Here is a 16,524-nt window from a genome sequence, read left to right as displayed (position 1 = left end):
TTACAGCTCAGCATACAGGAGCAGTAGCAGTTGGGAGGTTGGGGCAGGTTCCCCAGAGCAAGCTTACCCTCGTCTCCCATTGAATTTCCTTCTCCTTCCTTTCTCGGGCTTCTGCTCTTTGTCTTTCTTCAAGTCTGTGCTTGGCTTCAGTTGCTGCATCAATATCTCTGATTTTTAAGTTGAAAGTGACATCCTTCCAAAGACTAAAAAAAAGAAGTAAAGGTGCTAAGTACTAGATGGACATAATTATGAGCAATCTTGAGAATGAAATACAAGTCTATAGCTACCCTTAAGTGCCATCGTTCACAGACTAAAGATTCTTAAACTGGCACCAGGGCACTGGGGTAAAGATCAGAAAAACAGACTTGGAAGATTCCACTGCTAGTTTGTCAAAGGAGAAGAAAAAGGATGGGCAGAAAGCTGAATATATGGTAGGGACAACAGAGGAAAAAGAAAAGTGAGAACTGAGACCTGGGGTTCTATTTCTGACTCTACATCTAATTAGCTATGCAACTTTGGTGATGTCAGTTCACCTCTCAAGGGCTTGAGTGTCGTCCTTTATTATAAAACAAAAGGATTAGAACAGAGGAGCTGAGAAGTTCCATTTCAGAAAAGCTCCCTTGGAGAAACAGTGTGAATAGAGAATAAGAGTCAACTGCAGAGGCTTAAAGGGGTAAGCTTCCTCTCAAGGCCTGGAAGGTGATAACTGGACAGGTCTGGTCCAAACATGTTACTTTACAAGTGAAGACTCCTAGGGACTAGAAAAGTGTCCACTCCCCTTGTGGTGAGTAGCAGAGCATATATTTCCATGTTTCCACTTATGTAACTCTGAGCAGATTATAAACCAAGCAGATTATTAACAAGTTAGTGACCAGAAGTAGGAGTAATGATTTGTAAGGCCCCCTACCTTCACTTATGAATCCCCAAATACACTAAACACCCTAATACACTAAACAAAGAACTTTAGTGCATAATTCCTCATACCACTAAAAGATCCTGATTTTATTGGGAAAGGAAAAAATGATGTTTGAGTCTACTGGAAAATTGAATACCAAATAGGCATCTGAATGCATTAAGGAATAACTGATTTTCTTTAAGCGTGATAATGATACTTCGTGGGTTTTTTTTTTTTCTTATGTCATTAGAGAGATATATGCTGAAATACTTAGGGATGAAAAATTTTAAAAAGTTTCTTGCAAATAAAAGACCTGAAGGTGTCTTGCTACACATCTCTCAGTTGGGACCTCACTGCCATCTCTTCTAAACCACAAAGAGGGTGGTAAGCCAACACACTCTGCGTACTTACTATATGTCAAGTATCATAATATGCTACAAACATGTCATCTCATTTATTCCTCACAGCAACTCTGAAGCGGTTCTCATTTCAGGTAAAAAGGCAGAGAGGCAAGCTTACAAGTCTGTTACAAAATCATAAGTGGTGGAGCTTGTATGAATCTAGGCATTCAAACTTGGTCTGTGCTCTTACACTCTGCTCTACTGTCTCCATAACCCAGTCCTGCAGCTATGCCTAGTCAATCAACAGCTCTATCTCCTTACCAGCGGGATTCATACTCATTCTGATCTTCCAACTTCCTCACTTTCTTCTTGATTATAGGCAACTTCTTGGTATCTATAAAAACTGCATTTTCCTAGGAAACAGAAAAGGTAGATATTTTATTGTTCATCCTGTTCTAAGAAGAGTCAACTCTTCCTAGAAGATTTTAATAGATGTTATAATCAAATCCCACATATTGAGAAAGACAGTGAGTTTCATCAGCAATCTTCAGCCTTAAAATATAGTTTTGTCTTAAGTCTTAGTAGTAGAGGCTCAATTCAATAAACATTTTCAATGTGACCAGATGCCACATTCTCAGGATGTAATCTCTTGGAGAGCTAGACCCAAAAACAACTAATACTAATGATAAGTATACTGAAGTGCTTTTTACATTTCAAATTCTCCAAATCCAAAATCCAGTTCACTGACTCCTGTTAATCCCACACCACCTTCCCTACCTTAATTAGGTACCATTTGCAAGTTCCCTGAGGGCAAGGACTATCTTACTCATTTCTGTATCCCTGGTGCCAGGCACTCAATACATTTCTTATACAAAATCAAACTGCACATAAACATAAATTAGTTCAGTACTTCATTTTATAAACATACCACACATTCTAATGATATAGGTAACATTTACTGGGTGCTTTATTATGTGCCAAGCATTTTTTAACATATTTTTTCTTTTTAAAAATGTTTATTAAAAAATATTTTTTCAACTTGTTTACATTCAGTATTGTGCTCTATTAGTTTCAGGTGTACAGCATAAAACATACTTATTCTTGAATGTTTTGAGAGGAAAGTCAAATCATTCTACTACCTTTACTGCTGGGGAACAGGTGGGGAAAGAAAAAGGCTTGCCCTGAAGGGATGGCATTAAAGCTGGCCTCGAGGGTTCAATTTCCAGATGAAGGAAGCCAGAGTAAAGGATAGGCTACGATTCAATGTAGCCTGAAACAAGTGGCAAAATATAGCTTCTTACCCCTGTTGCATATTTTACATACATGACACCATTCCATTCCCCTTCAATTGAACAAAAGGACTTCTTGTCATTTGGAGAACTAAATAGAAAAGAAACATTTGTGTCAGTCTCAAGTTGAAAATTACCAAAGAATCTGGTCAGGGTGACCTACCTACACAGAGCAGAACACAGAAGAGCAACTGTGAAGTCTTTGGTAAAGCAGCCTAACAGGACTGGATTTCCCAGTCAAACGTAAGAACCAGATGGGCCCTGAGCTGATGGTAGCAGCAGACTAGGGGCAATCCCTGCCCTCAGGCTGTTCACAGCCTAGTGGGGAGAAAGGACACCATAAATTCTGGGTGGTAAGTGCTGTGGGGAGTTATGTGAGCACTGGAGTTCAATGGCAAAACTGCTGGGATGAACAGGTCAGGGAAGGTTTTGCTTATGCCAGAAACCATCAACCTGAGGCTGAAAGGGACCTCTGCGTCAAACAGTTTGACCTCTTTACCTGACAAGGATCCCTTTCTCAAAGGTCCCAAGAGACCTCTACTTAGACATGGTAGTGACATGTATGGCAGGTATGGAATTTGGAAAGATAAGCATCACAGCAAAGGACAAGTTAGGAGGGGCAAGGCAAAGGCCAGAAGGAGTCTAAGAGGTCCGGAGAGAGAAATACACAGGGTAGAGGGATGAAGCTTTTATCACTGGACCAAAACTTAAGTTTCCTCTATGATTTAGGGACTTTGAGGAAGGGGTACAAATGAAAAAGAAAAACCCATAGGACCCCAGGTTTAGGTCACTGTGCAGTGGTTCTCAAAGTGTGGTCTGGCAACCCCCTTGGGGTTCCCAAGATCCTCTTAGATCAAAACTACTTTTGAACACTAAGATGTTATTTGCCTTTTCCACTCTAATTTTCCCTCAGGTGTAGAGTGTTTCCCAGAGGCCATGTAATATGTAGCAACCAACTAACTGCAAGTCAGTAGGAGAATCCAGTTGTCCTCAGTCATGTACCACTTGACGAAGGGGTATGTTCTAAGAAATCCTTCTTTAGGCAATTTCGTTCTTGTGCAAACATAATTAGAATGCACTTAAACAAGCCTAGGTGGCACAGCCTACGACACACCTCAGCTGTATGGCATGGCCTATTGCTCTTAGGCTACAAGCCTGCACAGCATATTACTGCACAAAACAAAAGATTAAACCAGGGGTGGGAACTTCTTTTCTGCCAAGGGCCATTTGGATATTTATAACATCATTTGTGGGCCATACAAAATTATCAGCTTAAAAATTAGCCTGCTATTTGGTCAAACATCTAATTAACTCACCCCTAATGCCTTGGCAAGGCCAGACCAAATGATTTCAAGGGCCTTACATGGCTCCAGGGCTGGATGGTCCCCACCCCTGCCCTAGAATATCAAACAAAATCAAGCCAAGATGTGACAGTTACTGTTTTTCCCCAGAAAGGCACACAAAAAAGAATGCGACTTCTAGACACTCAGGTGGGAGTCAGTCTACTGCATGGGCTAGCTCATAGTCCTATCTGGCCACAGTGAGTCAAGAATCCATGAACTGGGTTTGCTAATCATCTAGGAAAGACCCCTTTCTGTTCCCTATTTGCAAGTAGGGTTTGTAGAAAGGAATTCCTACTAGTGACCTGATTATTCTGAAGCTGTATTTTAGGACTCCTTTTGAAAATGGAATTTTAAGAAGAGAAATGACACACAAGATGTGAAATATGTTTACAAAGACAGAACCATTAAAATGGTCAATTCCTAACAGACATTATCATTCAAGACAAAAGGAAAAGTATTTCAGAGAAGAGCACTCACACAGAAAAATCAAAATACCTACAAAATCTCAGCAGTAATTCTGTGCTTCTTGCCCCCATAGAAAGGTTTCGTGTGGAAGACAATATTTGCACTATAGCCAGTTTTGGAACAATTGATATTGCATTCTCCACCTAGTTCCACCCAGGGCACTGTGAGGATAGACCTGCAAAATCGAAAGTTTTCAGGTAAGGCTGACAATTCAGAGGAAAGAGAGGGGCATAGCTTAAGAATCAGCAGGGTTTGTTGCTTGCTGATCAGAAGAAATGGATACAGCTCTACTTGCCTTCCATAACCATTGGGGAATGTGAGGATGTAATGTTCATCATGGTCTAGACACGAGACACAGCCTATGGAGAGAAGGGATAGGAACTTTGATGACTAGTGTCACCTGGCCATAAGGTCCTCTTGTCTGATTGATGGATTCTCCATTCAATTTAGGGAAAAACAAGCTCGCACCCCACCACTGCTTTTACCCAAAATAAACGTGCTTACATGCAAACAATAACATCCAGTCTGGCTTTCTGGGGCCATTTCCTCTCACTTAGACCCGTGGTTGGCAAAACGCGGCTCGCGAGCCACATGTGGCTCTTTGGCCCCTTGAGTGTGGCTCTTCCACAAAATACCACATGGGCGCCCACATATAGTGCGATTGAAACTTCGTGGCCCATGCGCAGAAGTCGGTATTTTGTGGAAGAGCCACACTCAAGGGGCCAAAGAGCCGCGGTTTGCTGACCACTGACTTAGACAATTGCTCAGCACCCATTAGAATGACATAAATTTCTATTAACATGGGAGTCCACCCCATGCCCAAAGACTTACCCTGCCCTATGTTGTGCACCCCAATTGACATTCCAAGGAATTTTGATTTGGTCCAGATATGAGCATTGAATTGTATCTTCTTGTTAAAACACTCAGCATAAAAGGCTGAAACTATAGAAATTATTTTAAATTAGTGTACTGTGTAATTATACCCACCTCTCCAACTCCCTTAACTTGGGGAAAGAACTGACTCCTTGAGGAAAATCCTTTAATCCTCAAAGAACTGCCTTTTATACCGTTTTCCCCAAATCTAACATTCATTTGGGGTCATGTGGGCAGAAATTTCCCTGAACCATGAGACAATGGCCAATCCTGGAGGCTTAAAATCAAAAGGTCTGCCTGTTCTTCTGGTCAGTAAGCTTGTCTCTATCTCAGCCCCAGCTGGGCCCATTAGTATTACCACTGCACTGAGCAAATAAGACACCGAAGAGATGTGGTCTCTCCCCGATGTCAGGAATATACTGAGCAGAAACTACAACTCATTTATATAAATTGTCTCAAAGTTGCTGAGATCTCTACAGTACAGCTATTATGTGTAATGAATGACTTTAGAAGCATTAACGTTTACTTGGAAAATAATAGTGAAGCTAATAGTCTTTGGAACTTATACAAGGAAAAGATTAGAGCACCTATCCTCACAGGACTGGGAAGACACAGGCAGCCATAAAACAAGACAGTAATGATCTCGCCTATGAGCTTTTCATGACCCTTTTTTGTCAGCATGGTTTCAAGAGGATGTTGCAGAAGAGCTAAGCTCTGTGACTTACTGGGTGGATGATGGGAAACCTGCTCAGCCACGAATGTTACACTGTTTTTGGAAACCCCGGGAACTGGTCCTTCTGAAACTAGCTCCTGCAAGCAAATATAACATTTTCTTTTGATGTGGAAACACAAATGACACTGCAGAGACTCTCTAACGAGGAAGCTCTCCTTTCCTCGGTGGTTACTGCTCCCCCTCTATACACTCAAAGCACCTGGCCCAATTTCATCACGGCGCTGAATTACAGTACTGGAGTAAGAACAGATGTGATTGCCTCTGTCTTCAGAAAGAACTAATGTGACGTGTCACTTGGAAAGGGAAAGATCTGGAGAGTTATGTCTACTGAGACTATTATGTGCCAGGCACTGTGGGCCAGGGGATTTGTTCCTCATCCCTCGAGACCTTTTACTTTATTTGAATCTTCCTTGCTGGTCGTCTTCCTCAAAGCAACCTCTAAGTGCTGGGAATCAGGTCTGATTCACCTACAACTCTGCTTTATGCTAGCTACCTAATGTCTCTGAAAGCACCATCTCCACTCTAGATCACTCCCTTGAACTCCAGACTCTTAAATTCTCCCAACTGACAGCTCCACTCACATGTCTAATAGATCACTCATACTTGATGTTTCAAATTTGAGTTCCTGATCTTTCCTCCCCAAATCCAATCTTTTCCTTCTTAATAAATAGCACCAATCAACTGCTGAAGCCCCAAATGCAAGGATTCATCTCTGCCCCTTTCCCTTACCTCCCCCCAATCCATCTATCAGCTCTAACTCCAAAATACAGCTCGCATCAACCATGTCTCTCCTGGAATAATGGCCAAGGCCTCAACCGTTTCCTTGCCTCTATTTTCGCCCCTAATATATTTTTTCCTAAAATCATTAAAAGATCTTTTCAAAACAAAAAAATGACATCCTGATAAGCCATAAAATCATCATTATGGCCCACAAGACCTTGCATGATCTGATTTCTAAATCTCTATCTTTATCTCATGCCCTCTTTCCCGTTGCTCATTATATTCAAAATATGCTGATCCAGCCCTAACTGGGTTGGCTCAATGGATAGAGCGTCAGCCTGCGGACTCAGGGGTCCCAGGTTCGATTCTGGTCAAGGGCATGTACCTTGGTTGCGGGCACATACCCAGTAGGGAGTGTGCAAGAGGCAGCTGATCAATGTTTCTCTCTTATCGATGTTTCTAACTCTCTATCCCTCTCCCTTCCTCTCTGTAAGAAATCAATAAAACATATTAAAAAAAATATATATGCTGATCCAACAGCACAATTCTATGGGTGGTGAGCATCTTCTGATCATTACCTGTATAACTGTTATCTATCTCCAAATAAAACGAAATCTTGATCAGTACACAACTGAAGATAATTAAAAACGCCAGTGCAGAACTCACCGTGTTCTCTTCAGTATCATTTGGTAATGTCCAGTGACACTGAAAGATCTCACCCAAAATGGGATTGTATGGCTTTTTGGCAACCGATCCTCTCCTTCCCGCATGGAAGGCTGAGAGGTACCATTTCACAACCTGAACCATTCGGTCTCTGGCATCCTTTTGGTCACTAATGCTGAAAGGGAGAAAGACAACATTTGCGTTTTGCTTTCTGGCAGGATGCAAGCTGATGCAGCAACCCTCAGCATGGCCCACCCTGAGACACGCTGAGGACCTAGGACCAGGAGTTACCTCAGTTTCCTTTTAAAACTGAGGTATAATAGAGATAATTAAACACACTGGTTGTAAGCGTGTGGTTTGGTGACTTAGACAGATGTGTAATCCATTTAATCAATCACCATACAGGACATTTCCATTACCCCCGAGTTTCCTATCCCCCCTTTCCAAGCAATCTCCACCCCTCACCCTGAGGCAAACACTGTTTCTGGTTTCTAGTACCACAGGTTAGTTTCCTTGTTCCAGAACTTCATATAAGTGCACTGCTTAATTGCCAAAGAGTTGGAGATTTTCTAGATGTATTTGTGTTATTGATTTCTGATTTCTTTCATGCTCAAAGAGAATATACTCTGTATGGTTCCAATGATTTAAAATTTATTACATCTTCCCAGTACATGGTGTATCTTGATGAATGTTCCATGTGTACTTGAAAGACTGTGCTATACAAATTGATAGTGTCCAGAAGGTGAACCAGGTCAAGCTGATAGGTAATGCTGTTTGACTCTCCTATAGCCTTACAGATTTTCTTGGGGGTGAGATGGGGCAGTGCGTGCAGGGAGCTACTGTTCAGTCAGTTCCTGAGAAATTTCCAACCACAATCGTGCACTTGTCTATTATCCCTTTCAGTTTAGTCAATTTTTGCTGAATGTATTTTGAAGCTGTGTTACTAGGTACATATGCATTTAGGATTCTTATTTATTCTTGATAAATTGACCTTTTCTTAATCATATGAAATATCCCTATTTATCTCTGGCAATATTTGTCTTAAAAACTCTTCTTTGTCTGATACTAATACAAGTGCCACCAGCTTTGTTATATGTGTTTTGCATATGTCTTTGTCCATCCTTCTACTTCATATTTAAAATTTCTTGCTCGCGAATAGCATAGATGCATCTTGCTTTTTTTTTTTATCCAGTCTGAAAATCACTCTTAAATGGAGTATGCATGCTATTTATATTTAGTGTCACTACTGATAAAGCTGGGTTTAACCCTACCATCTAGTACAGAATTTGTTTTCTATTTGTCCCCTTTGTGACTTGTTCCATTACTTCCTTTTTTGGATTTAGTATTTTTAGAATTCCACTTAATCTTATCTACTGGCTTTTTAGCTGTACTTTTTAATATTTTTAAATGGTTCCTCTAAGGGACCTCAAAGTTTAAATTCTCATACATAAAGACTACCCTTCGCCAAAACCGGTTTGGCTCGGTGGATAGAGCGTCGGCCTGCGGACTCAAGGGTCCCAGGTTGGATATCGGTCAAGGGCATATACCTTGGTTGCAGGCACATCCCCGGTTGGAGGTGTGCAGGAGGCAGCTGGTCGTTGTTTTTAACTCTCTATCCCTCTCCCTTCCTCTCTGTAAAATATCAATAAAAATATATTTAAAAAAAAAAAAGACTACCCTTAAATCTTGAACCTATATCTAAAGAATAACTGGTACTTTGCATCTTTTCTTACACATGACCAATACATGTTTACATTTTATTTGTTCAATTATGTACTAAACAGTGCCACATTAATTGAAGTTCTTCCCTTAGGATATTGGTAAAATGGGTCTCTTAAATCTTCATCAGGAAGGAAACATGCATATCAACGTCAGCCAGTGAGTCCAGCCACCGGGGCACCTCAGTGGTTTGCATTTGGCTTTAGTAAACCACAGCCAAGCCAACGAAAGCATCAGAGCAGATGAGAACATCCCCTTACGGAGAAACAGTCCTGCTACCACTGAAAAGCGTTGCGAATCACCTCCTTGGAAATCATTCCACCTTGTGATGACGTCTGTCTTTTGTACATATATCTACTATTGCAAGCTTTACAATATGGAAACTAGACTGTAAGCTCCTCAAGGGCAGATACTGGCTTTTTCTTTCTCCAGCTCATAGAAGTGTCTGGGAAACAATGGGTGCTTTAGAAAGTTTTGATGAACTTAGTTAACTCAACTTCATCAGGATATGTGTAAGTAATTTAACAGTGAATACCAGTCCTGGACCAAATAAGCTTACAGATGTGGCTCAGTAAATACTGGCTACCTATTAATGGGCACTTACGATTTTTTTTAACATGTTGGTTGCCTAACAACATCACTACCATGTAACCTAAGCAAACAGACAGACCTCTAGTATAAACAAAATACTCAATGCCTTTCATCCAGAAATACTTAAAAGGCCGGGAATCCATCTATCCTGCAAAGGCAGAAAGCTATTGGTAAAATCTTTAACAATTATAAACTACTGTATTTATCATCAAATACCTCACAAACAGGTCCGGATGTGCAAAAAAGTCTGCATACATTTCTAAAAGAGATCTTCTTTCAAGAATAAATGTTGGAAGAACTACCTGCAAAACACACATTTGAGCCTTGAGGATCATATTCTACTACAGAGAAACAGAGTGCTGCGCTGCTGAAAAAAACAAAACCCATTCTAATCATGGTAACACCCACCAACACTGCCCTGGCGTGCTTCTGATACCTACTTCCCAAACTGCTCTGATTCAGAAATGCCCAGTATCCTGCCCAGCAGATGAAAAGCAGAGAGGGGTTTTGAATTTTCAAAGCCACTTCCTCTGTGAACCTCCCTTTAGCTGCCTGGCTCAGTGTGACAACAACAAACTACTCTAGACAATCCTTGGGTGCCTAATACCTGCTGGGCATTACATACACGTTATCTTATTGAATTGTACAACAACCCTGTTGTGAAATTATTATCCCTGTTTTACAGGGGAGGAAAATGAAGCTCAAAGAGAGAGAAATTTTCTCACTGTACTGTTACTAATGTGGGAATTCAAAATTGGGTCTGTCTTACTTTGGGGAGGGGGTTTGTGCACTTTCCATATCTGCTGATGCTTCTCGATCATTAAGTGCACTAGGCAATTTATCTACTTATGAATCTGTGTCCTCAAGTAACTGACATGAACGCAAGGACCACCCTTATTCACACTTGCATTCTCAGCTACTATTACACAGTAAGAAATTTTTATAGTAGCAACTGAAGGAAGGACCAAGGGTGAAGAGAACAAGAATGGGAATCAATGAACTATTTCTACCATGGGCTGAACCCATGAAGAAAAATGCTGAGGGGCTGGGAATGTGGCAGAGGAGAAAGCAAATAAAATAAAAAGTTGGAATATGGGAAGAAGGAATGAGAAAGATTAGGAATAATCAATAAAAAAGGAAAAATCTCATTAGGAAATGGAAGAGGAGTTTTTTAAGTGTATATCAGATTATAAATAATTTACTAGGGAAACAAAGCACCATAATAAGTAAACATTCCTTTAAATTTAGTAATTACTGCATATCCACCATATTCAAGACCTGTATTAAATGCTATCATACAGGAGATGCTCAAATTACCCTGGAAGTCCAGGAGAAGGAAGGATCATGTTCTGTTTGGGGGACAGGAATGAGGGCAGAGCTGGGAAACAATTCATTCAGGTGGCACTAGCCAAAAGCCTTAGGGGAGAGTAAGGCTGTAATAAAAAAGAGGAGAAAACAGAAGACTAAGAAATGAAGATTGGAGGAGGGAAAAGGACACGGAGACAGGAAATTGGGTGTGACAGAAACTGACCAGTGTGGCTGGGTGAGGGATAGGGCATATAAAGAGTGCTGATGGAGCACAAGCTTAGAAAGGTGCACTCTGGCGGTAACATTTAGGATGTTTATTATCAATTTAAGTAAACATTTTCCTTCCACAGAACATGTTCATAATCTAAATTTAGCTAGACTGGCAGGTAAGCTTACGTACTGACTCAGTGCAACTTCCTACCACTCTTAGAGGTCAACATGTAAGGATGGCAGAGCAAAGAGACTGTAGGTCCTTTCCCACACTGCTGGCCCACCAATCTCATCAACCCCGAACTCCTCTCCTTCTGGCCTTCTCATTATGTGAGATAATAAACCTAGTATCCTTCAAGTTACCTTTAGGTGGGTCTTCCATAATTGGAGACCAAAACCAACCAAGGTAGAAGATGTCAAAAAAATATAAATGTCAACGTCTAAAATTAGGTTATGACTTTAAAATGCGAAGTGCACATTTTGATTCAGCAATTATGCACTCTAATGAACACTGAAAAAATTCTTGGGGCAAACTCCTACAAATATTCTCTTATCTAGAACATTCCTGGCAAGTATGTTGGGTTCCACAAGTTAGTGCTATCCTTGTGAAGGTTTTATTTTAGACACTTAATTAGAAAATATTATGAATTAGTTTTTTTCTTAATTACTCTCTAAATCCAAACCAAAATGAAGCTCACACTGACAAAGACTATAGTTTGACCTGGTCATAACAAAAGCAAGACTCCTGAATGTTATTAACTTTCTAAAGTTGGGTAGAATAACTTAACCAATATAAAGCTATTGCAGCTCAACTCTCTAAGACAAGAGGCAGCATGGAAAGATTACAGATTTTGAAATCACAGACCAGATCAGAATCTCACTTCTGCTACTTAATAGGATTTATCCAAGTTACTTAACCTCCATGAGTTTTGTTTCCTCATCAATAATGAATGAACAATAACACCTACTTTGTAGTGTTATGGTGAAAATTAAGTGAAAGGATGAGGCTGCTAGCACAGTGGCAGAGATATACAAAGGCACCCATACACCAGTCCCCTAAATTAATCCGGCACTCTGGAGTACCAAGATTAGATTCAAATTTACTAGTAAATCCAGACCACAATAATTGTATGGCTGAATGTGTGTCATACAATTTTCCATTCATTATCTGTTCTGATCCTTACAACTCTGAAGTCAGTCAGTGTGTCCACTTTGCATACAAAGAACCTAAAGATCATGATGGAAGGGACTTGCTCAAGGTCACATGGTTTGGTAATAGCAGAGGTAGGTTGTTAGCATAGGTCCTCTAACCCCAAGGTCAGAACTCTGCTCATTCTGATTCTGTGTACACTATACTGCTTTAGTTTTTGTCCAAGCCCAATACTAGTCCTTGTTTGCCCCCAATAAAATCCAAATCTTCATCCATCCATACTATCTCTGAAATTATTCTAGCTTTATTTCATTAATTTATAAAAATGTTGTTTATTCATTTAAATATATATTAAATCACAACAAAACAAAAGTATAAATAGAAGTTATGTCATTACACTATATGTGCACGCACATTAACCATACAATCACTAATCCACACATTAAGACAGCAAATGCCAAATTTGATTCTTACCTTAGTAAGATCCATTCCAAGCCTAACCTGTGACAAGAGATGCATGATAACGCTCTTGTGCTCTTCCACCGACCCCGCCTCCCCTTCATCATCTCTATCATCATAGGAATCGAAAAGGTCTAAAATAAAACAGATCTTCTTAGACTGGTGGTAAATGGCCAACCTGTGCTGCTACCAGTATTGCAAATTTCCCCCAAATATTTTTAAGAAAAAAAAAAGTTAAATTCTCAAAGTTCACTTACCAGCATCACTTGTTCCATTGGACATGGAAGAATTAAGTGATTCTGTGGTATCTGGACGCTTTAGACTATTTCCTGAGCTACTGTGGGTCAAGACTGAAGCAGATCCAGAGGAACTAAAAAAATAACAATCACCTTCTTAAGTCTTTTAAGAAAGCAACTTAGAATCACAGTAAGACGTTAACCTACAAAGCTACTTGAAAACTAATATATTCAACTGACAAACCAGACTCTTAAGAGTTAGCTGGTTATACACATACATATAGGTATACACTTTCCAACTCTCTCCCTGTGGCTCCCATTCTGAGACTGCCCAGTCTGGTGGCCAGGTCTCTTGTTTTACGCTTTTTGCATAGGGTGTGCTCTCATTTTCTGATTTTGTTACTTTGTACAAATGTAGGTATGTCATAATTCTTGGCAACAATTTCTAGAACCTCAAAAATGGCAAGTCTATTACTTAGTCTCAGAAAGAGGTCTTGTCTATATTTTTGAGATCCTTTGATAAAAGTCCACATTGATATTTACATTCTTCCCAGTCATAAGAAAACTGTATTTAAAATTACAAAATAAAAAAGCATATTAATTTTACAAGTAAATTTATGGTAACTGGTATTACAAACTGGTTAACAGGGTGTAAAAGCACTTTCTCTATTATACAATAGTTATGTGAACATAACTTACTCAGGATAAGTATTTGTACATTAATAAAAGAATAACCGAAGGCAGAGTTTATTAAATATAAAAACAGAAACCAAATTTCTCACATTTAATATATAACTTATAAAATGGTACACACATATAACCAGTATTTTGTTACAAAATTATAGGTACAAAATGTATATATTCTAATTTAAACATAGTTTGCTCTGATTACTTACCTACTTTTGATTTTTTTATTTAATAATAAACTATATTTTTTAGAGCAGTTTTAGGTTCACAACAAAACCAAGTAGAAAGTACAAGAATTCCTAATGCTCTACCTCCCCCACTATCAACATCACACTCATCATTATCACTCAAAATCCATAAAATACATCAGGGTTCACTCTTGGCACTGTACATTCTATGGATTTTGACAACGTATAATGACAAATTTTCAACACTGTAGTATTGTAAAGTTTCTCACCCTAAAAATTCTCCGTCCTTTGCCTATTATTCTAATATTAGAACGTATCTATTTTAAACATGGTTTGTCCTGGTTACTTACCTTCTTTTAATCTAGTTTTCAAAAATCCTTAGTTAACTAAATATTGCTTATTTGATAGTTTAGTAGTATTCATCACAAGGTACTGTAACTAATGTCTACTTCACTAGGTTTGAGTTAATGGAAAATATGAGTAAAGACATAGGTAAGAAAAATCAAGTTATCATTAAATGAAAGAGCTGCATGAAAATAATCTCCAAAATGTTTTGTGACCCTTTGATAGATCACCAAAATAGAGTCAATCTTTTAAACCAGTTGGTCTAAAACCCCAAATCCTTTAAAATATGTATGTTACTTTAGATGCATTTCCAAAGGTCGTATCTATTTATGCTGTGCTTTTTCCTCTTTACTCAGATTAGAAACCACGCCTGGGCCAAGAGAAATGCTCAATAAAGGTCAAAATGGGAAAAACCCATTTCATAAGTTACCTTGTTCAAGACAAAAGATAGAATATAGTTAAAAAACAATGCCCTGACAAAATGCTATGCATACAGAAAAGATTTATATTCAATGGGCTAACTTGTATAGAATTTAATATAAGATCATAATAAACTAAGCCAAAAAATTTAAAGCTCTGGATTTAATTATAATTACAAGAGAATCCACAACAACTTTACAAGTTAGATATGATTATTCTCATCATATACAGATGCTCAGAGGGTCAATGACCACCTGAAGTCACACACTGATAAGCAGTAGAGCCATTTCAAATGCATCTCTGGCTTCAAAGCACAAGTTCTTTACAACATGCCCCGTCATCATAAGAAATATTTTTTAAAGTTAAAGTGAAATTTTTACTGGCAAACTAGTAATAACGGTTTCTCTTTAGTTTATTTCCCTACATGGACATGCTACCCTTTCTGTTAAGCAGGCCTATTTGAGTTGTAGGTTCTTTTCCTTAACTGGTGTCCTGTCTTAAAAGTACATGTTCACCTAGATCACATACATTTCATTTTTTCCACGTTTAAAAGTTGAATTTGATCTAAAACTTTCTGATCCAATAGTCATTTTCCTTTATGAATTTTGAAATTTTGGGCAGTTACTATGAAATTATATATGAATATTGTACTTTTCAGTTCATGTGCACACTTAAGAGTACTAGAGTCCTTCACAATATTTCTTATTAAAATAAAAAACACAACAAAGTTCAAGGTAAGGCCTGGCTGATAATAAACTTACAAATTCACATACAATCATTTCCAAATGTGTAATGTTTTATACGGCAAATCCCAAGGTATAACAGTAGTACCAATTCCTGAGGAAGCCAGAGTGTTGGAAAAAATGCCCAACAAAAAAATGAAGCCAACTATATCCGTAACAAACATAGGAACACTAAAGCAAATAAATGTTAATTTGCCTTCTAAAAGTTACCATTTATCGAGTGCTTGTTACAGGCCAGACAAGATAGTAAGCACTTGACAGACATTATTCTCATTTAAATGTCCACAATAATTCCTGAAGTTGAAACCATTATTGTCCTCATTTTACATACAAGGAAGAATTACATTGGTTAAATAATGTGATCAAGATCACACACCTTTGAGGCAAAACAGATTTAGAACCTATTCTTTCTTAGATTCCAGAATCCGAAGTCTTACAGCAGTCTATGTATCAGTAGGGCTAAGAAGTATTTTGCTTATCAGCTATCATGTAAATAACTCTACATGTAAAAAAAAGTTTTTTTCTGTGTAATAGTTTGTTATCTAGCTTTGATTTGATGATGTAAATAAGTCAAATATCTATAATAATAAAAGGATAATATGCTAATTAGACCAGACATCTTCCGGCCATCATTCTGGCCAGTGCCAGCAGTCGGGGGAAGGAAGGCCTATTCTTGCAAGAATTTTCATGCATAGGGCCTCTAGTTTTCTAATAAGGGGAAACCCATAATCAGTATCTATCAAAATCTTCCTGCTTAATATCTCTGGAACACACACATTTCTCTCCGCTGCCTTGCTATTACCTTGGCTCACGCTGTCAAGATTTCTCAACTTAATACTCCGTTTTGGCTGGTCTCCCTACCTGTTATGCAGCCCCACTGCATTTAATACTATACTTTCAATTCTATACTGTTTTTCCAAAATGTAGATGTGACCAGCAACTTCCATCACTAGTGAGGAAATGTTCAAAATTGGTAAAAGGTTACGGACTCTTTCATGATCTGGCCCTTGCCAAACTCTTATGTAATCTTTTTTTAACCACTCCCCACACCTTATGCTACAGCCAATCAAGCCCCCCTTGACTCCAGACCTTCTTTAACAGGGTTCCATTTCCATGAGAACATTTCCACTTCCCCCTCCTCTCTCT

At 38.9% G+C, this 16,524-nt stretch overlaps 1 protein-coding gene across 7 annotated transcripts in view; it reads right to left on the bottom strand.

Annotated features, from left to right (window-relative positions):
- OSBPL9 (oxysterol binding protein like 9) overlaps positions 1-16,524 on the bottom strand; it is a 130,325-nt gene that overhangs the window by 873 nt on the left and 112,928 nt on the right. For all 7 annotated transcript variants that reach the window (XM_070405105.1, XM_070405109.1, XM_070405103.1 and 4 more), the window contains 11 exons: positions 13,017-13,129; positions 12,775-12,893; positions 9,849-9,934; positions 7,326-7,497; positions 5,932-6,016; positions 5,165-5,275; positions 4,629-4,692; positions 4,368-4,508; positions 2,538-2,616; positions 1,558-1,649; positions 68-203 (listed from right to left, as the gene is read on the bottom strand). In XM_070405105.1, coding sequence (XP_070261206.1) covers positions 68-203; positions 1,558-1,649; positions 2,538-2,616; positions 4,368-4,508; positions 4,629-4,692; positions 5,165-5,275; positions 5,932-6,016; positions 7,326-7,497; positions 9,849-9,934; positions 12,775-12,893; positions 13,017-13,129 — 1,198 coding nt within the window. The remainder of the gene's footprint in view (positions 1-67; positions 204-1,557; positions 1,650-2,537; positions 2,617-4,367; positions 4,509-4,628; positions 4,693-5,164; positions 5,276-5,931; positions 6,017-7,325; positions 7,498-9,848; positions 9,935-12,774; positions 12,894-13,016; positions 13,130-16,524) is intronic.

The sequence above is a fragment of the Myotis yumanensis genome, unplaced genomic scaffold, assembly GCF_028538775.1.
Source record: "Myotis yumanensis isolate MYYU_CA2020_CCGP unplaced genomic scaffold, mMyoYum1.0.hap1 SCAF_2, whole genome shotgun sequence".
Taxonomy (NCBI): Eukaryota; Metazoa; Chordata; class Mammalia; order Chiroptera; family Vespertilionidae; genus Myotis; species Myotis yumanensis.
Note: the sequence above shows the minus strand (reverse complement) of the source record. Positions and strands in the feature narration are given on the sequence as shown.